The sequence below is a fragment of the Astyanax mexicanus genome, chromosome 11, assembly GCF_023375975.1.
Source record: "Astyanax mexicanus isolate ESR-SI-001 chromosome 11, AstMex3_surface, whole genome shotgun sequence".
Lineage (NCBI taxonomy): Eukaryota > Metazoa > Chordata > Actinopteri > Characiformes > Acestrorhamphidae > Astyanax > Astyanax mexicanus.
The window spans coordinates 5405759-5429502 of NC_064418.1; the positions used below are offsets into that span (position 1 = coordinate 5405759).

The 23744-nt window shown below is 39.2% G+C and overlaps 2 protein-coding genes and 1 long non-coding RNA gene across 5 annotated transcripts in view; 1 reads left to right on the top strand and 2 right to left on the bottom strand.

Moving 5' to 3' along the window:
• Positions 1-1717: 1717 nt before the first annotated feature.
• dipk2b (divergent protein kinase domain 2B) lies at positions 1718-8046 on the top strand. Its single transcript, XM_022680594.2, has 5 exons — positions 1718-2097; positions 3022-3286; positions 3826-3999; positions 5366-5654; positions 7390-8046. The coding sequence occupies exons 1-5, from the start codon at positions 1877-1879 to the stop codon at positions 7734-7736; spliced, it is 1296 nt and encodes a 431-aa protein (XP_022536315.2). The 5' UTR covers positions 1718-1876; the 3' UTR covers positions 7737-8046.
• Positions 4698-5439, bottom strand: LOC125804889 (uncharacterized). Its single transcript, XR_007441109.1, has 2 exons — positions 5352-5439; positions 4698-5039 (listed from the first exon to the last, which is right to left on the bottom strand). It is a non-coding gene; the product is annotated as an uncharacterized LOC125804889 (long non-coding RNA).
• The window catches only part of kdm6a (lysine (K)-specific demethylase 6A), a 53525-nt gene continuing 37801 nt past the window's right edge, over positions 8021-23744 (bottom strand). For all 3 annotated transcript variants that reach the window (XM_049484557.1, XM_049484558.1, XM_022680593.2), the window contains 13 exons: positions 22482-23257; positions 20317-20446; positions 18742-18847; positions 17192-17397; positions 13583-13644; positions 13402-13476; positions 13136-13284; positions 12112-12226; positions 10713-10900; positions 10468-10609; positions 10202-10328; positions 9097-9267; positions 8021-8952 (listed from right to left, as the gene is read on the bottom strand). In XM_049484557.1, coding sequence (XP_049340514.1) covers positions 8923-8952; positions 9097-9267; positions 10202-10328; positions 10468-10609; positions 10713-10900; positions 12112-12226; positions 13136-13284; positions 13402-13476; positions 13583-13644; positions 17192-17397; positions 18742-18847; positions 20317-20446; positions 22482-23257 — 2277 coding nt within the window. In that variant the 3' untranslated portion in view covers positions 8021-8922. The remainder of the gene's footprint in view (positions 8953-9096; positions 9268-10201; positions 10329-10467; positions 10610-10712; positions 10901-12111; positions 12227-13135; positions 13285-13401; positions 13477-13582; positions 13645-17191; positions 17398-18741; positions 18848-20316; positions 20447-22481; positions 23258-23744) is intronic.

The following is a 23744-nucleotide window of genomic DNA, read 5'->3' on the forward strand; positions in this document are numbered from 1 at the left end:
CTTACTTGTAAAATCTCAGTAAAAATACTTTAGCACACCTTAAAACTCTTAGGATCTCAGATGAGGATAGAGTGTGAGGAAGTACAGAATAATAGAGAAGGTTAGAGGAGCTTGGAGTCCAATGGTGGTCTCAAGGGGGAGACAAAGTGTAATGGCTGCCCCTCTTGTAAACCAAGAAATGTTGATATAGTGTGTGTCACATCTATGGATGTGGTCTTACAATTAAAGGCGTGCAGTTACAAAGTGTCTTATATACATATTAACATTTAGTTGTTGGAAAAGAAATAAACCTTTAAATAATAACACACACATATACTTACAGATAATAATAAGTAGTTTTACATACATATCTATGTAATTTAAGAACATGGAAAATGCCATATAAATAATATAGCAATATAGCCATAAAAATAAGAGTTATAACCGTAATCTCTCCTCAGTAAAAGAAAAGGGATAGATACTGTAAACATTTAGATTTATTTTCTGTAAAAATAAGATTGTTTTTTTTTTACAGTGAAGACATTGTCCTTTTCAATAGAAAAGGATGTGGTGCTCCTCTTATGAAGAAGTGGGGCGACAAATGATCTTGCCTTGTTCAATAAAATTGCAAAATATTGTGTAAAGAAATAGAAAACTCTCTTATAACCAACATGCTTCAAGACACGAAAAGAATAAGATTGAATTGTGATGTGGTGCCCTCACAATAGGATGGATAAACTGTGATGGCACGATTCTGTTACTTTCATTTCCAGCATAATGTTCTTTTAGAAAGCACAGGTCTCATGTTCTGCACTAAGTGCCTTTTTTTTGTTTTCAAACAGCAGAAAAGGGAGATTAATATACAGTATGAGTATAATCTGAACCAGTGGAAGAAGTTTTGTTTGAAGCTTGATCTGATCCTACACTGTGTTTCTTACACTGTGAAGCCAGGGGTATTTTTTTCTTAGCTAGAATAGTGCACCCTGCCACACTACTATTGCACACTACTGTTCAGAAATGGTTTAAGAAATGTGAAAGTGAATTCAAGAGTTTGCTCTGTCCTCCAAATTCCCCAAATCACATCTCAATCCAATCAATCATCAGTGAAATGTGCTGGAATAACAATCCAGTCGTCCTTCACCTTGCAACTTACAATGCGTAAAGGATAGCTGCAAAATCTAATATTATATATTATTTTATTGATCATTTCTGGAGGATTTAACAAATTTAGAAAATGAAACATAACGTATTAAATGGGCCTTTTTTTCTGGGTTACTCCTGAATCTATGCAAAATTTAATCAATGAGGCCCAAGATCTCCAGGTACAGACTTGAACCCAAGACCCCAGAACTGAGAGGCGGACACGCTAAAATCATCAAGCCACTGTTTTACCTATTAACTAGCAATTTGTTGAACCGAACTAAGCTTAAACCTATTTCCAAGCTCTTATTGAGACAGACCAGTATTTACAGTTATCATTCAACAGTTCAGAAATTCAGTAATTTCCTGAAGTACATCAGGTCAGCTGCTGGTGAACTGCAACAGTAAAAAAACTGAACTTTTTAAAACACAAAAAATGCAATGAATAAATCTCCTCTCCACAAACCTGCAGGACCTAAAACACCTCCTCGGGGAACTAAAGTGCAGCCATGTTCTGGGTGGATCACCACACTTCTGGAAGGCCACTGTCAATTTGAGCCTGTAGAGGAAGAGACTCCATGGCAACAGCAGTTATCTATATCCTCCTTGGGTTTCCTGTGGAGGTGTGGTGTTCTGCAGCAGGGGTTGTAATGATATTGTTTGTTCAATATAGCACCCAAAGTTTTAGGAGTCTGACCTGTTCACTCTGTTGTGAACCAGTTCCCTGAGCTCCTGGTGATCTTTTAGCCATGCTGGGATGGAACTCAGTAGGCTGAAGCCCGGGCTTGCTGGAGAAGGACTGTTGGGGTCATGGCACGTTTGGTTCCTCTGCTTCATGCTGCCTCTGGTGGCCTCAAACCCGTCTGCCTCGCCACCAACCAAATCCTACAGCTTCGGAAGACAGTTCCTGGGGCTGGATAAGTGCAATGCCTGTGTGGGCACCTCGATATGTAAGAAGTTTTTTAAGGAGGAGATAAGGTAAGACACCAAGATGGTTTAGAAGGAGGTTTTTGATGCGGTAAATGTTCATAAAATTAGATGTTCAGGGTACACTTATGATGAAAATATGGCATTTAGCTAAAATTCATGCTTTAAAAAAAGAGTAAAGGTTTATAGAAGTGTTAGTACCACAGAGGTTTCTTCTAGATCTAGAGATAAACTTATCTTACCATTTTTAGAACAAGTTTCACAGAGTTTCCACACCCAGTCAGACTTCCTCTGATGTGCACAACTTAGTCAACTTTTTTTACTGAAGTTTCTCACTTTTTCCATTACTTAATTCAACCCTTTCTATCTATCTGTCTGTCTTTTTATCTGTCTATCTTGCCATTTCTCTATCCATCCATCAATACAAATGTTTGTGGACACTACTAATGAAAGCATTTAACGCACAATGCAAGTTGCACACATTGCTGCCGTTGAGCTGTGGAGCAATGGGTTGGCTATTCATTTTCATAATTTAAAAATCATAATTTTCCCAACGGGCCATTTGAATACACTGGCCCTTTTTTGGAGGACCGGACCAACAGACTCACATCAATTGTTAAAAATGCAGCAATTATATGTTCTGATAAGCTATTATTGGTAAGAGTAGATGTTACAAGTAGACTATAATATAATTAGTGAAGCATGCATAGTAAATAACATGTATATTATATGATTATTTAATCAAAAGTAAAAAACAGCATTAAATTCACTTGCTATTTGCTGTTACTGCTGTGCTTTTTGTGTCTTTTTTTGGGTTTCAACAACTACGGATCAGTTTCTGAGGTGGATATGCGAAGGGCCAGCAATAGAAAGACGAAGGGCCGATGTGGCCCCAGGCTGTAAAATTTCCAGGTTTGCCTTAAACAGTGATAATGCAAATTCTGAAGGATTTTTTTCTTAATTTTTTTTTACCAGATTTGAAAAGTGGCTGTCCTCTCAGCTGGACCTCCCCTCAGCCAACAGGACGTCCTACGAGGGGAACTACACATGCGACTCTGAGAGCTGGAGGCCTGTGGTTCTGTCCCGCTTGGTGTCCCCCCACCTGCACGAGCTGGCTGACAAAAACATCTGCATGTCAGCAGGCAGGAGGAAATCCTGCAGCATCGAGGCCGTCCTGAGAGCCACCCCGCGCTTCCAGACCTGGACACGCTCCAATCTGCTGCTGCCCAGCATGGTGCAGGTGTGTTTCTGACCTATTAACGTCAACAGATTTATGGTTGAACATCGTTATTTATTTCTTTTTTTATTAGACTTTAGATTGCAGAAATCATAATTCCCCAGCTTAATTACCTTTATTTTACGCATGTCTCCAGCCTGTGATGACAGGCGGCACCACAAAGAGGACAATGACAGGGTGACCTTATTTAGTTTCAAAGATACTGATGTTGACTTCCTAAAAAATATTTTTGTTACTGTGATTAAACTATGACATGGTTGAGCTTAAGTGCTTAAATGAAAAATATGAAGTGAAAGAATATTAGTAATCTTTGAACATGCACCAAGTGAAAATGTAAAAAAAAAAAAAAAGCAGGATTTGTAGTTTGTAATTACATTGATGTTAAAGGTTACGCTGGGTGAAATAAATAACTTGATTCATATAAAAATTACAAAATACATAGCTGAACTGCCTTAATTATTAAATTGTATACTTTTTTTAAATAAGATCTATGCTGTATTTCACAGTGAGCTTCTTCTCCATGTTGTAACCTCTGTCTACAGGCTCTGGCCTCTCCCATGCTGCGCTGCCCGTCTCAGAGACTGCTGGACCGAATCGTGCACCGCTATTTCGAGGTGGCTGATGTGGGCAGCGTGCAAATGAAACACTTCACTACTAAGGACAAGCTCCGCCTCCTCTACACAATGGCTGTCAATCAACAACCCCTTATATTACAGGTATCAAACTATGTTAATTAAAACCCTACTGATATAGTTTTCTCTCTGCCTCACTGGTTTTCAGTTGTGATCTTGGAATGGTAAAAGTTGGAATGCAAAAGTTTGGAAACGCCCTGTCAATTGTCTTTTTTTTGTCAGTGTGGATTGTTGAGTAGAAGATGAATTGATCTCCAAAAAAAAAAACATAAATTTAAAGATGGAACCTTCTTTCAACATTTTAAACACATTTTAATATTAAAAAAAAAAAAAGTGTAATATAATGCAACATATTGTTTTTCCATTATCCCTGTGCAGTTAAGAGGCAACGTGCAATCATTTGTAAATACTATCGTAAGATTTTTTTTTATTTCTTTTGTATATACTGTACTGTTTATAGTATATACTGTACTGTTTGTGTGCCTTGCTATCTATTTGCTGCTGTAACTATAAATTTAACCACTGTGGGACTATTAAAGAACCAGCAGATTTGAGGTAACTTTTATCAATATCTTAGGCCTTAATTAGCTTAATCACATTACAAAAGGCCAGGAGATGCACATTTCAAAGCTTTATAAACAATCTGACTCCTCAATCAGCAGCCACTCTTTTTTCTAAAGAGATGCTTGTAGATTATAAAATTATTGATGCCCACAAAGCAGGAGAAGGCAATACTTTACATTTTTTTAGTTAGCATCCCAGCTAACAAAGAATGTTTTAAGAAGATTTAGCAACATTTATTTGCAAGGTTCCAGGAAGGTTAAAAAATAATGTTCATAGGCTCCAAGTGGCACTGCCACCATGATCGGGTGGGGATTCTCTGGTTTGAATCCCACTCATGCAGCTTGCCATCAGCTGCCAGAGCCCTGAGAGAGTACAGTTGGCTTTGCTCTCTCTGGGTGGGTAGATGGCACTCTTTGCCCTCATCACTCCTAGGGTGATGTGGATCAGCACAGGGCATCTGTGAGCTGATGTATGGAAGCAGCAGCAGTTGGAAAAGATGGCTGATGTGTTGGAGGAGGCATGTGCTAGTCTTCACCCTCCTGGTGTTGGTTGGGGCATTCCTAGTGATAGGGGGAGTCCTAATGAGGGTTGTTTAATTGGGAATTAGGGAGAAAAAAACAAACCAAAAAAGTTCCAGGAACATCATTTTGGTTTTTTTTTTCACAATGTCATTTTCAAGCTCATGTCCATTTTTGAAAATGTAAAAACAGAAATACCTGTGTCTTGCACAGAACATCCTATAAGCTATATTACCATAATAAACTCTGACTCAGCGTATATTTATTGAGTTCTGGTGAACTATAACAAAAGGCAACACATAAAAGCAGCATCCTGCAGGCCTCCCATGCGTCCTGTTTTTCTCCCTGACTCACCTCTGCTCTCGTAGATGTTTCCAGGCACGGAGGGCTGGCCCTTCCTCCGCTATCACGGTTCCTGCGGCAGGCTGATGGTGTGGGCAGGCTCCGGGCCCTTGAAGAAGCTGTACTCATCTCCGCTGGCTCAGCGGGCGGACGCGGCCTACCAACTCCTCCACATCACCCAGAGCCTGGCCTGCAACAGCCTCCGCTTCCACCTCTACTACACCACAGCTTCAGAAGACATGTTCGGCATCGTGGAGGACGGCAGGGTTTTCATCGCCGACGCCAGCACCATCGGAATCATCGATCTGCAGGAGGGTGAGGAGCTTTTTTTTTATTCGTTAGCATCCAACATCTGAGCAACAGGAAAGGAAAAGCTCTGATTAGCATGCTTTAATTAAGGTATATGCTAACCAGAGCTAAAAGCTTTGAATTCATTTGAAATGTTAATTGGAGCTGCAAGCTATGTCTTATTCTAAATGTCAATTATTTTTTAACATGGCTGGCCGAGCGCACATATTGGTTTATAGAGCAACTGGGAGAATGTGTGTTAATGTAGGATAATCACTGAGAAGGAAATTAAAAAGAGGATTCTCTGCTTTGTTGAAGCTCATAACCTTTAAAAAGGGACCCTTACCACAAGATGGCGCCATCTGTGTGCCCAAATTTATATAAATAAATAAAGCCCAATAAATATTTTGGATGATATAATTTGTTTTTAATGGTTAAGGTGGTAAACAGCTTGTCATCCAGGTCAAATCATACCCTATACCAGCAAGCAAGCTAGTTTACAAGCTCTTGACCAGCATAGTGTACGTTTCATTTGATTTTGGCCTTGACTGGTCATGCTGGTTGACTAGCTTGGCTGTGTTGGACAATTAGACGAGCCAAACTTCAGGAAGAGTCACGCTGGTGGTCTATGACCTGCGCTGGTTGAGTGCTTAGCTGGTCCACCAGTTTAATGTATCTTTATAGTGCAACCGTTCGATGGCATGCTGCAAAAACAAGCATAGCCACCTTAATGGCTACGATTTAAATAACTTTAACCCACGCCTTAATAAGTTGTGGCCACACATTTTTTAACATGATGTAGCTGGTTTCTACAGAGCCTCTAAGATGACTAGTAAAAACTGTTTTTGAGCTGGATTTTAATTGCCATTCTGCTTGAACTGGACATTTGTTACATAGTAACTCTCTATTTTCAGACTTGGGACACCTTATATACCTCAGAGATTGTGGGTAAAAATGTTGTGAAATGCTTAATTTTACCTGTTTTCCCTCCAGTTGGCCTAATGCACCAATTACACACCACTGGGTGGCACTGCAGTGAACTGACTCACCGAGATATTGTTTATTTCATTATTACCTTTATACATTGATACCTTTATAATTGTTGCCTTCTTCACTAACAAAAATGTCACATTAGAGAGACAACTCGTAGCTTTATAAAGAGGAAAGGGAAATGTGTTAGTAGCTCATATGTGGAGCATCTTATGCTGGAGTGGAGGAACAGCAAACAGCTGGTCTGAAGTTCATGCTCAGGTCGAGGAGGGGAAAAAAGGACAGGCGGTTTGCTTTTGCTGTTTTTGCAGCTACAGCTGCACAACTGCACCAGGAGATGTGTGGGTACGAGAGAGAAGCACGTAGCGCATGCGTAAAAACAAAAAGACGACGCATGCATTTGACTGTTCACGTCGCATGTCTGTGCATCAGATACGTATCCACATACCAACCACATTCGTACCACATGAAAGTGACTCAAATCTGATTTAAAAGAAGAAAAAAAAAAAACGTATTTGGCACATTCACACAGCTATGAAAAAATCAGATCTGAGCCACATTGAACAAGAAATCCGATTTAACTTACTTTAGCCTGGTAATGTAAACATAACCTTAGAGACCTATCCAGTGAAAATGTGTAATAACATAGAACACGGACACCAATAATTTTTGTCCACTGCCAAATGGACTAAAAACATTACTGCACTAAATCTAATAGAAATATCTTAAGGACTTATGAATCATAAAGTAACTGTTAAAACACTTTCCACAGGATTCCACTCTGAAGAAAACCCGCAGGCAAACCACAGCGATGTCTTCTCCTGTCTGAGCGGCTCCTGTCTGCAGGTTCCTCCCTGTGAAAGCGTTCGTCCCTCCCAGAGCTTCACCCTCCTCTGCAGACACATCCTCCCCAAACTGCTCTCTTCTGCTGACCTACAATCAGCTGGACTGCCCAGAACGGTCATGATGGAGATGAGTGTGTGTGCAGACCGCTCGCAGTCTGACCAGAGGATATTTAAAGCTGCACAAATACTGCAGGAAGCACTACAGGCTTTAAGGCCATGCAGTAACGAGTATGGGTACAGGTACCCTGAGTGCAAGTACAGCGACAAGTTCTAGAGGAACCAGAGGAGCGACACGATGGTAGAACCCCAAGAGGACAGAGATGATGGTTTAAAATACGTGAAGTGCATAACTCAGAAATCTCGCATCTATGCAAAATCTATAAGGAAAGAGGGACCCCTGTTGGTCAATCTTGTTTTTTGGGAACATTTTTGAGAACTTTTTCTGCTATAACTTTTTAAAACACAGCACTATCAGAAGAAGTATATGCATGAAATGCTACCTAATTTTAATTTTAACTCTGATACACAAACCCAAAAAAACAGACAAACAATAAAAAATGGTATTTTCTGTACAATGCTTACAACTGAGCAGTTTTATTCATATATAGAAAACGTAAAAAGAGACATGTCCAAAACAACATAGCTCCATAAAATTTAATGGCAGGTACTCTTGGAAAAAAATAACAGCATTCCATCAACAAATATTTTCAAGCAATAAATATGCATTTATAAATAGTGTAAATTTACAACAAGATTAGAAACATTAAAAAAAAAAAACACAAATTAAAGTACTCCTCAGCTATGTGCAACCCATTTTTCTTTTTGACTTTGTGGCTGTTTTTTTTCTTCTTCTTACTATTAAAAAGAGGACAAACATATAAACCGTAAAAAAAATAATTACCTTCACATTTTAATTCTCAATCTTTCAGTTCTGTTGCCAAAATAGATTTAGCTAAGAAAGACCAGCAGCTATGCTAGTTCTTATTTAGTGGAAAAAGAGACTGCAGAAAATAGGGCCATGTATATAAGCTCATACATGATAAAGAGTACAAAGGAACTGAAAAACAAAACGAGATTAAAAAAAAAAAAAAAAAGGAAACGGTAACACACATCAGTAGTTTGAGTGAGTTTTGCCAGTTGTGATATTTACACAATTTATTATTTATTAACTAATTTGTCCATTCTTTATTATAGTTTGTCTTTAATTTCCTCAAAGGGAGCGGTGCTGAGCCAGCCGGAACAGTCAGAACAGAGACGGAGCCCCGCCCCCCTCCTGTCCGGTGGGGGTGACGCTCCGTACTTGGCAGGGTTGCATAGAAATACAGCTTGGAGCCAGCAGCCTTATGGGATTTGCTACACAAACCAGTGGTGTGGAACTGGGTCACTTTAGGTTCCTGAATATCAGAAAGAGTTCTGTTGCGTTCCAGAGGTTCTCCCCCATAGAACTGTTAATGTTAATGTCAAGACGTGGAGGATGGCAGAGGTGAGGCCTGTTGAGAGGAGAGCAAGAAAACAAATAATAAAACATTATTTAAAAACAGAAAAACCTTGAATAATCTCAATAATAGTAATAATAATAAAAAAGTGTAAGAGCACAATGTGAACAAATGAAAGAGCTGAAACTCAAGACTCACTAATGTGAACTGGTCGTAGACCTGTGTGAGATCCTCTATCTTATACTGCTCCAGAACTACAAAGTTGTCGAGGTCGGGACTGCCTCGCCGCGCGCAGTCCTGACAGTGCACCACATACGTCTTCCGCGAGTTGCTCTCACTGGTGACAAACAGGAGGTTAAAAACCTCAACCTGCAGATGAAACGATACGACAAGAAAACGAGAATCAGTAACAAACATAACAGCTAAATATAAACAGAACTGCCTTACTTACCCACACGCCATTTTATAATTTTATACTGCGAGTATAAATGCGGAAGTATCAAATGCGGGAAGGTTTTTCTTTTATAATCAAATCCACAGCATTTATATAAAATAATTTTCATGAAATAAAACCTTCAAGTCAAAGAATTAAGCCGTTTTCACATTGAACATACTGCATTTCTTGCACTATATGGCGCACTATCAATAAACGTCTATTTTCTGGTCTATTTTTATACATAAGGCTCATTTTAAAAAGTCACTATAAGGAACTTATAAATCACCAGGTCTTGCCGCTGGGTGGTGGTGGGGGGTAACTAACTAAGTTTACGAAAGCTAAGTTAAGTAAGCAAAACTGTAATAATAATAAAAAAAAATCATTTAAGTCAAATGAGTGCTGGATGTTAATCTACACAGATTTCTCTCCTGAAAATCCTGAATAAAGTGCTTCTGTTTATTTACAGTAAGCTTAGATTACCGTATTTCTACAGCACTCAGGCTGGAGCAATATCCTGACAGCGCTACACTGAGGAACCCTAAGAGTTCCGGTAAGCCAGGAAGATATTATCTAGCGGTTTATCTCATGAAACTTGTTTTAACAAGGTGAATAGCTCTAAACTCACCTCTAAACAGTAAAAGATCTAGCACTGCGGTTAGCGGTTAATGCTAAGGGCTAGCTGTGGTTAGCATCAGGCTACAGGCCAATAATACTCCATGTTAACATGTTCTTCAATTTTAAGAAAGTGTTTTTTTTGTTTGTTTTTTGGGGGGGGAAAGTTGGCTCACTTTCCAATCATCTCGTATTCCAAACCTAGACCTGTGCTGCTGTTATGAGGTCAGATACAGGACAATACTGCAATCATACCTCACAAATGCTACAGTAATGTGCAGGCTCATCCCTCGATCTCCCGTGCCACACCAGATCCTTGCCTGCAGCTATCAGAGCCTCCCTGAGCATCTGACACTGCTTCAGCGTCCTCAACAAGCTGTACCTGTAACCACAGAGAAACACATGTTATCACTGGTCCTGCCTTACATATTTATTATACTTCATATTTATATTATTACGAGTTCATAATGTATCATAAAATAATGACTACCAGAGGCAAAGCATAAGTATTTGTTACTCACTTGATCATCTCGAAGAGCTTGTGGTCGGACACTTTGATGTTTCGGGCCAGGTTCCAGGAGAGGTGAATCATGGGAACGATGGATTTGACACTTTGGAATTTGTTCCACTCGTAACGCTCCACTGCCAGCTTATACTGATGGGCTGAGGTGAGAAGACGAGTAAACGTGTTTAAAGATCAAAAGCATAAAGGAACACGTGATAAAGACTGTCAACATCAAGTGCTGCTGCCAGCTATAGTAGTTACCAGTGAGAGGGCCTATGTTCCAGGCCACGTTATTGCACCAGCCGATGGCCTGGACCCAGTGCACCGTGCCCGTGTTGAGCCAGACCATGTCCCCCGGCCGCTGGATGAACCGGTACACCGGAACATTAGCTTCATACAGGTCTTCCAGGTTCGGCCACCAAGATCCCATCAGGAAATTGATGTTGTTTCTAAATAACAAAGAGGGCCAAACAGAGATGGGTTAATGTATATGATAATCATGTCCAAGAAATTATGACTACGAATTATGAATACGAAAAACACAGAAAAAATAATCTGAGGATGCAAATCCATCCAGATAGAAAAAAATAATTTATTAATTAATAAATAATATATTACATATATTACAAGTCACCAAAGTTTAATTTAATGCAATAAAGTAATTCATTGTCTTGGATTACCAGCCACCTAAAAACATCACCACACATCTATTGTCAACTCAGTTTTGCTCTATTGAATCATTTCAATAATTTACCTGCATCTTTACTACTACAACTTCTCTCTCCCTGTCCACGTTCAGACTACAGGCCCTAAGTCTGTTTTGGACACATCTAGGTTGTATCCAGATTGATTTACAGATGAAAGCAGATTTTTGCACATTGGAGGTGGTTTAAAACGAGATTACAATCAGATTTCAACAACCCTCTCTCATCCAGAATGATGAGGATTCAAGTAGAGCAGCAAAATAATGCACATGCCGATACAAATGTGCAGATATAATTATATAGTGCTTTTTACAGTGGATGTTGTTGCAAAGCAGTTTTACAGAAATGTGATTGCAGGACAAATAATCAGACAAAACACAGAACCCCCAGTGAACAACAGAGGCAAGAAAAAAAATCCTCAGAGCTGGAAGAGGAAGAAACATTGGGAGGAATCAAGGCTCATATGTAGCTTGTACTATCACATGTATTATAACGTACTATCAAGGATATTATATATGGGGGGACCCATCCTACACTGGTCAGACAACTTCTAAATAAATGCTTAAGTCATTATACATCCACATAGGTCTATTAGGTCGGTACACACAAATATGATCTGATCACTTGACAGTAAATTACTGCAAACAACAGTGCAGACGGTCAATGCAACAGATCTGAACTAAGAAACTAATTAAATCTGCCTGCAGTCTAAACATAACCCAAGTCTCTCACACTCTTCAAGTCTCTTTCCCCCAGTCGGTCTGTGTGTCTCTCTATTTGTACAAAACATTACATTTGTTTTTTACAAATCTTTCTACATACTGAATACATGCATGATACAGCTCCACAAGAGGAGGTCCTAAATTCACATCCCTGTCTAATGCAAATAAATTATTATAGATCAAGATGCATGCAGTGTGTAAAGGGTAAAGTAAAAGACTGTTCAGTTCACTTACTTCTCGCAGAAATCATTCATAACTCCCCAGTATGTCTCCGGTACAGCAAACCATTCACAGTCTCCAGGGCCGATGTTGATGTTCACAGAACAGAAATTGTTGTTCTCCTGATGACCTGAAGAGGAATGGTGATAGGCAATAGTTAACATTAATCACAATCGATGTGTTCCGTACTGTAATCAGTTAGACAAACTAAACAGGAGAGAAAAAAAACTTTGTTATATGGCAATATTAACCTCTAAACAGGCAGGCATTTTTGTCAATTTTCTGCCTAGTATTACACACCTATGTCCTACACCTATTCTATTCAAGCATAACATAAAAAGGTTTCATGTTTGATAAGAAACGTTACTGAAAATCCTAACTGCATTTAAGAATACATATTAAAAAAGAAATCTGCAACTGCCATACCATAATGAATAAAATATCATAAAATTGGCATTTTCTTTAACTGTTTAGGGTTTTGTATTATCTACACTTATGGTCTGTATACAGGCCAAGGCCTGTTAAGGGATTAAAAATTAAAATACTTTCACATTTTCTCTAGAACGGATATATAGTTTGATAGGTTGTTTTTTAAATACACGAGCAGAACAGAAATGCTGTTTTTGAAGTGTTTATGTGCGTTTTAGTTCCTAAAACTCAATTCCTCAAAAATTCAATTAAAGTGAATCAAGTATGCTCACAACATTATGTCAAGCAAGAATCTCTTTTTTAAAAATCCCTATTTTATAATATCCATATTAAAATAAATGAATAGAAATGCTCCAAAATGTTTCATTACAATCACTAATCAGTAACAACTGTGTTAAAAAAAAAACATAAGGAAACAAAATACATGACAGATATATTGCCATATTGTCCAGTCATAACAGCATGCATTATTACACAAATACAGTCATTACAGTCATCATTAGTTTCCATTAGTTTACTGCCTCCAGCAGCCAGATGGCAACTTTAAAAACAGTGTACAGACAGAATTGGGGGGAAAAGAACCGCCTGTGTTTGTTAAAACACAACAAACCTGGAGTCCTGCTGCCAGGAACCTTCATGTAGAGCTGGACTGTGTTCATGCCCAGGATGGTGTGGCCCACGTGACTGAGCAGGTTCCCTGCAGACACCACGCGAGCAAACGCAGGCAGCTTACTCAACTCCGTCAGCTGCAGCTTCCACCTGCATGACACAGCAAAGAGTCAGTCAAACACCACAGCCAGCGAACGCACACACTGCTCTCAGAACAGCATTACATCAGTAAAATAACAATCTAAATATTAAACTTCATCCACTTACTTTCTCTCATCTGACAAGTCGATGTTGGTTCCGAACTTGATGTGCTTAAAGGGACCCCTTCTTCTCCGTACCAAACTAAACATACAAACAAAAAACAAATTAGAGTTATTTCTGTAAATGAGATGCTCCTGAGGTACAGCAGAGTAACAGCTTGTATTCTCATTAGTGTACGGAGTCTTACTTTTCTACAGAAGCAGATTCTGTATCCGAATGCTCTTTCTGCCCTTTCTTTTCATTCTCCTCCTGAAATTCAGCCAAACAGAGATGGAATAATTACAAACCCACAGCAGAGCGATGGGATCGTTTCAGTGCTTCTGAAGAGTCTTATACAACAACTCATTTTCTGCAACATTCAGGCATTAGCAACACAATCTGAAATAATAAGCATTACAATATTTTTCACCACTAACAAGATCACAATTTATATTCACTACATGGTCAATAAGCTCATTAATTTTTCACAAAAAAAGAATCAAAATAATTAAAAAAAGGGAGCATTACTATTAACCTAGTGAACATGAAAAATAATCACATTATTAAAAGAAGATTTTTGTCAAAAAGTGAGGTTTGTGTGAGACAGCAACAAATATTCACTACCAGTCAAAAGTTTCAGAACACCCCTATATTTAGTTGTACATTAGCAGTGCTGTAAATGCTGCAGTAGAGCATACAGTAACAATCTATTCCAGCACTGCTTTACTACAGACAAAATTATTATTTTTTTATCAATTTCTAAACCTCACTTTATTTCTATTGCTACTTACCAGCTGTAAGCTATTTTAAATATTTGTTAGTTAAAAATAAATAAATAAATAAATAAAATAAATGGCAAAAATAAAGGGGGAAACGTGGTGTTCTGAAACTTTTGATCAGAAGTGTATATAGATTGATAGACATTCCTAGTGCGGCAACAGTGGTGTCCACATGATGAAATCCATATCATTTATATCAGTACTATATAAGTATTATTTTTTATATCTCCCCTTAATTAAAAAGAAAAATCCATTTTAATATTTAATTGTTTCTCTTGAAATCTACCTACCGGTACTGTACTTACTGTACTTATCAGATAAATTCAGTGAGCAGCTCTTTCATATTTATCAATTTCATAACTTGTATTTTAACATTTTATTCTAGCAATTGTGTCAGAAGTAGTTATATGGAATGTAAAACATTGAATTAAATCATTTGAATGGTTGAATGTTAAATGGTTGAAACAGATCAGTAAAAGGAAAAATACACTTTTAAAAGAAGCTAGTTTCATCTCAAGGACTAAGTCATACTCCTACAAATAAGGTCAAATGAATGAACACACATTCACAAACGGTCCTGTAGTGATTCTTTCAGGATGTTGAGTAGTTTAGAATGTCATTTGCTCATAATAATTGTGTCAAACAATCAAAAAGCACAAAATAATTGGTTTATTTTGGTTTATGCATAAATACAGGTGTCATAAAAATATATAATTTGCTTTGGAGTTTTGATCTATGGCTATAAATCCCATTGACGAGTTGTTTTTCCCATGCAGTCAACAGCAAGTGGCCACGTCCCCAAGGGGAAAAGACTGGACAGCAGGGGGCGCTCTTCTTCTCTTTAACAGACTGACGTACCAGTTTACACACAACACACCATACTAAACTGAGCCACAGAGACCCAACTAAAAGAATGGGGACACAGCATGAAGGTGAGCCAACTCTCAGTGTCTTAAAGAAAGCAAGGACAGCACTTTTACCATCTAATGAGGTCAAACATACAAAACACTGGGATCTACCAGAGTGAGAGAAAAATATTCTCAGTGTAACAGAATAAAAGTGTGTAATGCACTTTGTATAAACGTCCTGAATCACGTGAGTAAACAGAAAAAGAAGCAGAACATGAGCATCATCCTGGCATCATAACATTAATATTTTTAGATTCTTTGATGCCAATTCTTACAGCTCTGTGACAGGCTGAGGTCTCAGCTTAAGCCACTCAAAAAAACCCACAAAGCAAGAATCTCTCTCCTTCAGGACCAAACCTGGAAGACTTGCTGATTTTTGTAGCTAAAACTGGCAACCGCTTATTAGCCCTAGCCAGCATATGTTGGGGATTTAGCCAGAGAACATCAGAGATGTCTGTTGGATATTATTTCAGATGAAACAAGTCAAATGTACAGAACCAAAATCAAGCATTTGGACACACCTTTTCATTCAGTGTGTATAGAAAATAGAAGCTTATATTGCTGCATGACATGATGCATGTGTGTGTGTGAAGTGGGACAAAATCTGTCAGGGAGGCAAAACGTAGCACAACACCTGGAAAAGAAAACTCTCCAAATTAACAATGAACAATCAACAATCAGCATCAAACATAGGGAGAAGCAGGGTTTTTAGCAAAAATATTTAAAGCCGCTTGCTAGATTTTAATGTGAAACCAAATGTAACCGGAACAAATGTATACAGCGCAAGTAGTGGCAAGACATGTTTTTTTTATTTCAGAAATTAAAAGGAAACAAGATTTGTGCAATGACTCACGCTGTATAACGTAGAAAACTTTAATATTAAGGTATGAAAATGCCCTTAGTCTTCTAAGGAATAGGTGGGTGATGAATTCATTTAAAACCAAACAAAAAACAGCCTTCAACCTGTTCCATTCAAAGGAACCAAAACCCAGTCTCATAGCCTTATTACCCAAGTTTTTCACGCACTAAAATGCGCACCTAAAATCCTTTCTTTTTCTCAAAAATTGACAGTGCACCTTATAATCTGGTGGGGCTTAGGTATGAATTCTACCAGTCAGGTTGTAAGGAGCAGCAAGGCCATTTCACTAAAGTACAGTGTCATAAAGGAGTTTCAGTGAGGTTTTTTTCTTTTGCACTGAGTCTGGAGCAGCATTAGCATTAGCTGCTAACTGCACTAAGTGCTAGCTCTTTTGCCATTCAGAGCTGAGTATTATTGGCCTGTAGCCTGCTGCTAAACTCAACTAGCACTGCTGGAGCAGTATTAGCATTAGCTGCTAACCGCACTAAGAGCTAGCTCTTTCGTCGTTCAGAGTTGAGTATATTGGACTGTATATTCTGCGTGTTTACCATGTTAAACCAAGCTATTTGGGAAGAACCCAGCACCCACTCTTCGTGGAAATCTAAGCTTACTGTATGTAAATAGAAGTAAGAAGAGAGAAACCTGTGTAGATTAATATCCAGCAATTTTGATTGAAAAAAATATTTTAAGAATTACAGTTTTGTTTACTTAGCTTAGCTTTTAGTTACCTCCAACCCTGTTCCTTACTAGTGTCACATGATGTGCCTTTAATCTGGTCTGCCTCATGTGCGAAAATAGACCAGAAAATAGGCATTCATTGATAGTGCCCCTTAAAATCCGGTAACAAGACATATAGATGTGACCAACTGAAAAGATTAAGGTTAATAAGAAATTAATCTTACAGAGCCATAACATTTTCATATCAACTGGCTCTGAGATAGTTATGTAGTGTTTGTTAAACTTGAAAGCTTACAAAAGCCTTTACTTTGTTTAATCATCAAATGATAGAGACTGAATAATTTTTTTTTTTTGCCATCCATGAGCTCGTTTTAGACAGATGCCTGAGGCCTGCCTGCATATCTTGTCCATATAAAGAGCAATTTTAACAAACAATGACCAATAATCAAATACATACTATTTTCTCCCCACCACACATCCTAAACAATGTAGTCAAAACAGTGCTAAAAGTAGAAGCAGAGCTGTTGAACAGGCGCCAAGCTATCACACATTTAACCTAAGCAAAGAGCAGAAGAAGAACAGGCTGGACTAACCCGCAGGGACTCCTGGAAGGACGAGGCCTGGTACTGGGCGTATTTGGAGATGGTGGTGTGTGAGCGGCTGCTCTCGCACCGCCACGTCTTCCTGCTGCCCATCAGGTCCCAGTTCTCGTCGGTGGGCTGAGAGAACTGAGTCCTCACCTCAACCAGGTGATCCGGATTGGCCTCCACAAGCGTCTTAGTGGAGAACAGGCCCAGGTCTGAGACACAGAAGACAAGAGAGAAGGATGTTGGTGGTGATGCAAGAAAGAGACAGAGAAGCTGGTAATTAACTGAGTCAGCAATAAAACCCCCGTCAAATCAGACGTCCAAGAAATAAAACAATCCTATTGAAAGACTGAACAATCAAACTGAAACAAAAACAAAAGCAAAAAAATAAAGTTAACCATCTAGAGCTGAAAACCAGAATTATATGAAATAATAAAGTGCCACTGCTATTGTGACAAGCTGAAAGCATGCTATTACACAGAAAACATTTCACACAAGTGACGGCACATCCTGGATAGAAGCCTGACAACCCATTATAAAGCACATAAAAAGACAAGAAAAAAATATACATAATTATAAAAAACCCAGATCTACAGCTCTAGAAAAAAATAAGAGACCACTTCAGATTCTGAATCAGTTTCTCTGATTTTATATATTTTATTATTTGTAGGTATATGTTTGAGTAAAATGATTTTTTTTTTGCAGAAAATGAGAAATGGCTAAAATAACAAACAAAAAAAAAGCAGAGCTTTCAGACCTCAAATAATGCAAACAAAAAGGTTTAAGAGTTCAGAAATCAATATTTGTTTTTTAATCACAGTCATGCATCTTGACACGTTCTCTTGCACCAGTCTTACACACTGCTTTTGGATAACTTTATGCTGCTTTACTCCTGGTGCAAAAATTCAAGCAGTTCAGTTTGGTTTGATGGCTTGTGATCATCCATCTTCCTCTTGATTATATTCCAGAAGTTTTTAATTTGGTAAAAAATAAATAAATAAATAAATATCACAGGTTTAGCCGCTTATCCAGCAGTTGGAAATTGAGAAATTTGTTAATAATAGTTTCTTTTTAACTTAAAACCCTACAAGAACATTTAGATATTTTTTATTTAGTATACAACCAGAAACGTAAGTAATCTATTGTTAACCTCGTCAATAGAACTAACTTCACAGTTTTGTCAAGCGGCCAGCTTCAGGTAGGAGCTGACTGACTGAACTGACCAAAATCAGTGGCTGTGTTCGTCCTGTAATGACGCTTTCAGCTTGCAGGTGGTGCTGTTTTGTCATACATGATCTGGCCATCTGCTAAAAAGTTGGTTTGCACTGGAAGCATTCCCAAAACTCTCTGCATCTTCCACAACACTTCAATTTCAGCAACTAACACAGAAAGTGGAGTTTGGTATAGAGTCGAGTTGCTTCCATATATGGCAACACTTTTTAAGTTGTGGCAGATCAAACAGCTGTTGTGTGTTTGTCTGCAGTTTTGAGCGCATGCCAAGCCTAGACAAACACACACACACACACACACGCACACACACACGCAGTCACACTTACCCAGCTTCAGTGCTCCAGCAAGGCCTCGGATGACCGTAACAGGGTTGTTTGGGTTCGTGCAGAACTGGTGTAGAGGAGGAAAGAAGGCGTCCCTCTTGCTCTCCAACTGCAAGCAAAAAAAATAAATAATAAAAAGTTGAACAAATACAGGGGAAAGCGTTTTGAGACAACAATGGCTGCAAATGAAAGAGCAATAGGACAAGCAGCAATTATGAGCACACACTGCAAAGTGCCAATTTGTATTTCAGCTGGTTTTCCATGGCAACTTATGGAGCTTATAAAAAAAAGTGCACAACAAAAACAATCCACTGACAGGAAGCCCTGATGTGCAGTTTTTTTAAAGAGTTATAAACTAATATAAAAGTTCATATCTTCATATTATGGTAAAATAAGGGATGTACTGCATAAAACTCTTACTGTTCTATATTCAACACACATTCTGGCTGTTTTCTAGAAAAACTAGCCTATATCCAGTACTGTAAATCCTGTAGCCATGCACCATCTGTCTCTCTCATCACAGTTCTCTTTCTGTCTCGTTTTCTCTGCCTGTCTCCCTCTCATGCATGCTGTTTCTCCCAATCTGTCGCTCTCTCTCACTCTCTCCCAGTCTGCTGAGCTCTGTCTGCTCTTTCCCAGCCTCCCTCTTTCTTTATCTGAAGCACACAGACTGTCTCTCTCTGGCTGGCCCTCTCTTTTAGTCTGTGTCCCTCTCAGTCGGTCACTCAGTCGGCACCTTCTCTCCCAACCCAACTTTCTCATGCATGCTCTCCCCCAGTCTCCCTCTCTTGTAATCCCAGCCACATGCAGTATCCTTGTCGCTCTCTCTCTCTCAGGCTTGTTCTCTCTTCCAGGCTCTCTATCGCTCTGTCTGTCTGTCCCTCTTTCATGCAAGCTCTCTTTCCCAACCTGTCTCTTTCTTATGCATGCTCTCTCCCAGTCTGTGTCTGTCTCTGTCAAACTCCCTCTACCAGTCTGCATCTTTTATACAGAGAAAAAGAGAATGCATCTTAAGCACACTCTGTCTCCCTCTCTCTCTGTCTCAAGCATGCTCTCTTTCCCAGTCCGTCTCTGTCCCTCTCAGTCTGATTTTCTCACTCAGACACACCTTTTCTTCAAGTCTGTTTCTCTTCTCTTAGGCACTTTCTCATGCATCCACTCTCTCGAAATCTGTCTTTCTCTCATGCATCCTCTATGCACACTCTCACTAAGCACTTTTTTTCTCCCTCACATGCACTCACTCGCTCTACCAGTCTGTCACTCTCCCTCCTGCATGCTCTCTCCCAGTCCGTCTCTCTCTCTCCAGAATACTCTTTCTCCCAGTCTGATCCTCCCTTATGCACATTCTTTTTTCCAGTCTGTCTCTCTCTCTCTCTCTCTCTCTCTCACAGGCAATCTCTTTTCCAGTCTGACCATCTCTCTCAAGACACAACCTTCCTACCGGTCTGTTTTTAGTTGTGTCTTTCTCAGGCACCTTCTTTTTCTTTTTCTGTTTCTTCCCCTCCACATAAACCATAGTAACTCAGAAGCGCTATTTTACTACAACAGCCCTGAGTCTTGTGTGTAGGTCATACTCACATATATACTAGGGGTGGGAGGATTGAGCTTGTCCTTTGGTAGCGGAGGAAAAGGCGAAGGTGGAACTCTGGGAGGAGGACATTTGTCCAATAACACGCTGTTGCTGGTTATTCCATTCTTCCCAAGGTTTCTGCAGGAGGAGTTTTTAAACATTTGTTAAAGTTTTCTGTTAATCTGCAGTTAATTTTAATTATTACACTAATAAAATACATACATACACTGTAATACACAATTAATTCTGTTATAAATGATAAGTCCAGTTTGGCCTCGTTTGTGTGAAGTATTGTTTTGACAAATGGAAGCGCCTCAGGTCAGTAATTTTTTTTTTTCGTTTCTAATTTGATAAACATTAATGCCCATCAAAACAAATACCTTTTTAATGAGCATGCCCTGTTAAAAAAAAGTAATATTTTACACAACACTAAAGAAGAACGGAGCAAGCAGAAAAGGCTTTTCAAAATAAACTTCTTGGGTGGACACAGGCCTTCTTGCCACTGGTGGCCCAATGGTTAAAGCATTGGGCAAGTGTACATAATGTAAAAGCAAATGTTTAGATATCAATGATAACTTATTTTAAATATATAAATTTAATCATAATATTAATCAGAACCTGTCTTGAGACCCACACTGAGCCGGCAGCTACAGGCTGGTACTCTTTATATCAGTGGTTCAGAATAATATATGGAAATTATATTTAAATACATATCATTAATCAGCAAATCTTACCCTATTCGTACAGTGCAGTGCCATAAACCTGTTACCAGCAAATAATCCAGTGCAGAAAAAAACATTTAGCATTGTGTTTAACATGCACCAAGCTTGCTGAGGCCACCTGTTAGCATTGCAGCTAAGATGTTATTATATTCTAGGCTTTATAACTGAACAATATGGGGCACTGCAGTCAAGCCAAGCAGAAAGGACAGAAAACTATAGGCTTCTGTAGCCTGGCAAGGTCAGTGCATGACAACATACTGTACATCCCAGACAGTGACTTTTGTAGTGTAAATACTGATATTAGAATTGTAATATTAAAAACTAAGCAATGCACTATAATCAATTTTTGGTCATATTATACAGCCCTACATTGAGTTATTAATCACAGGGTCATGAAAGCAAGGCCATTAACCTATTCTACTAACACAATACATTCCAAATACAACAGGGTAGAGCTTGGATCAGGCCCAAAAAAAATCCAGGCCAACATATAGAATGAAAAGATGTGTGTCTAAACATTTAACAAGCACTGTAAAAGTGTCTTAGAGTTTAGTTATTCTTTAAAACACGAGTAGCTTAGGATCTCCTGAAAATAACCTCTGGCATTTCTGACTGAATACTTTAAATTCTTAATGCAGTTGTTACGCAAATAAAGGTACATCAAACTCTGAAACCATGGTGTTAATTTTGGAGAAATATATAGTATTTACAGCATCTGTTAGAGTTGCCAATGTTCATTACAGGAAGCTGCCATCAGTTTAGTGCAGAAAGAGCAGAACACTATAGACTACTGCAGCCTGGAAACCTCAGTGTAAGATCATGTACACCACCGGCAGTGACTTTTATACTGATCATATTAGAATTAATAATTAGAATTATACCGTATACACAGTGAAATTAATTATATAAATAAAACACTTTAAATGTTAGCCATTTAGTCCAGCAGGTCTGAGCTTAGGATAAAGATAATAAAATTCACTACACTTTCAAGTTAATGAGGCTTTTGTTTAACGGCAGAATTTTGACAGTAGATCTTTTTTTGATTCAACTTATTTGCACGTCTTAAAAAATTTAATATGTCTGATGTACATGATGAATTATATATTTTTTTTCCACTCAACCACAATGCATAAGTCAAGTTTAGCCTTTCTCAGGAAAGTCTTATTTCATAAAGCATACCACACATTCAATTAAATCACCCCCACACATCAAAAACGCACACAAACTCTCTCATTCAATCATTCCTTTCTCCCACAATATCCTGCTGAGGTGTTTATTCTACTGGCATTGCAATTCACTTAAAAATAAACGTTATAAATTCCAGGCTTGTGCCCAACAGCCAGGAAGCACATGAGCAATAAGATTAACTGCACTTCTACCACTGCTTTCACCTATTCATTCTACAAACAACAGAAAAACACTAATAGCTAATAGAATAAAACACAGCCTACCTGCAGGCTTTGAGCACCTGGGTGGAGCTGGGGTAGATGGAGACAGAGGACCACGGAGCAAACGAAGGGGGTGATTGTTTACAGCAGACCAGAGGAGAGTCCACTTTCATGGGGCTTTGGGAGTCCTCCAGGCCCTTGCCGTTGAGTTTTGGGCTGTTAAGGCTGCCAACACTGTTGTGGGTGGCGTGGTGCTCCGTGGATTTGGGTGAGGGCGTGGCTGTGGACATGGCGGAGCAGGGCGAGGAGGCCACAGAGCTTTCCTGGGTCTTAGAGCCCGTGTGCAGGCCCAGGTGAATGCTGTTCATCTTTGTGCCAGCAGCCATCACCACGCCACTGTCGTTACTATTATCACTACTATTAGCTTTTCCCATCAACAAGGCCGAGAGCTGAGGATTGTCTGAACTAAGTACACCTGGTGAGCGGGGCTCCGCTGTGGCAGCATCTGCCAAGCCCTGATGGACGTGATTAGGCAGTCCCGCAGTGGCAGTGCTGTCAGGCGTCCCCGTGGAATGCCCGTTTTCTGAAGGCTTGCTCTCTTTGGTCAAGGCTGCGGTGCCTTGCTGTCCACCTGAGGTAGCAGAGTGCGGCGGAGGGGGGGAGGGAAGGTGATTGTGGGAAGTCTCCTGTGCTGGCGCGCCGCTGGACATGCCGGAATGTCCGTGTAGATTCAAAGCGCCGATACCGGCTGCCTGGGTAGGCGGAGAAGTCCCAGTGGAAGATATAGGCTGCTCTCCATTAGGACCTGCCAAATGCGAACCTGGACTTTTCTTAAGCCCCTGCCAAAGAAACAAGAGTCAAAGCCAGGAGGAATTTGGATTAGAAACAGAATAGTTTTCATCATATCTTTTATTCTCATGTGAACGTTAGCCTAAAGCAAGGAGTTGGAGGAAGAAGAAAAAGAAGTGAATAAAGACAAAAACCTGGCAATATTTTAAACTCTGAGAATATGAGAAAATATGATTCCATCTCTAGTGTTTGGTTTTAACCTTTGTTTTAATATTAAGTTTACCAGTTTTAAATAAATAAATAAATAATTAAAAAAACACTTAAACTCTTCACTTAAGACAACTTACTAAAAGCAGCTTCACACTGCACAAATATAAACGTGGTGGTCTGGAACAAAGAACCTTCTTGCTATATCTACTTTCGTGCTTGCAAAACAGCTCTGACCAATCAGAAAAGACAACAAGATCACATGAGCTGATTTTGGTGAGCTTAGGTTGGCATCTGTGTGAAAACAAACCAAACCGAGGGAGAAAGCGC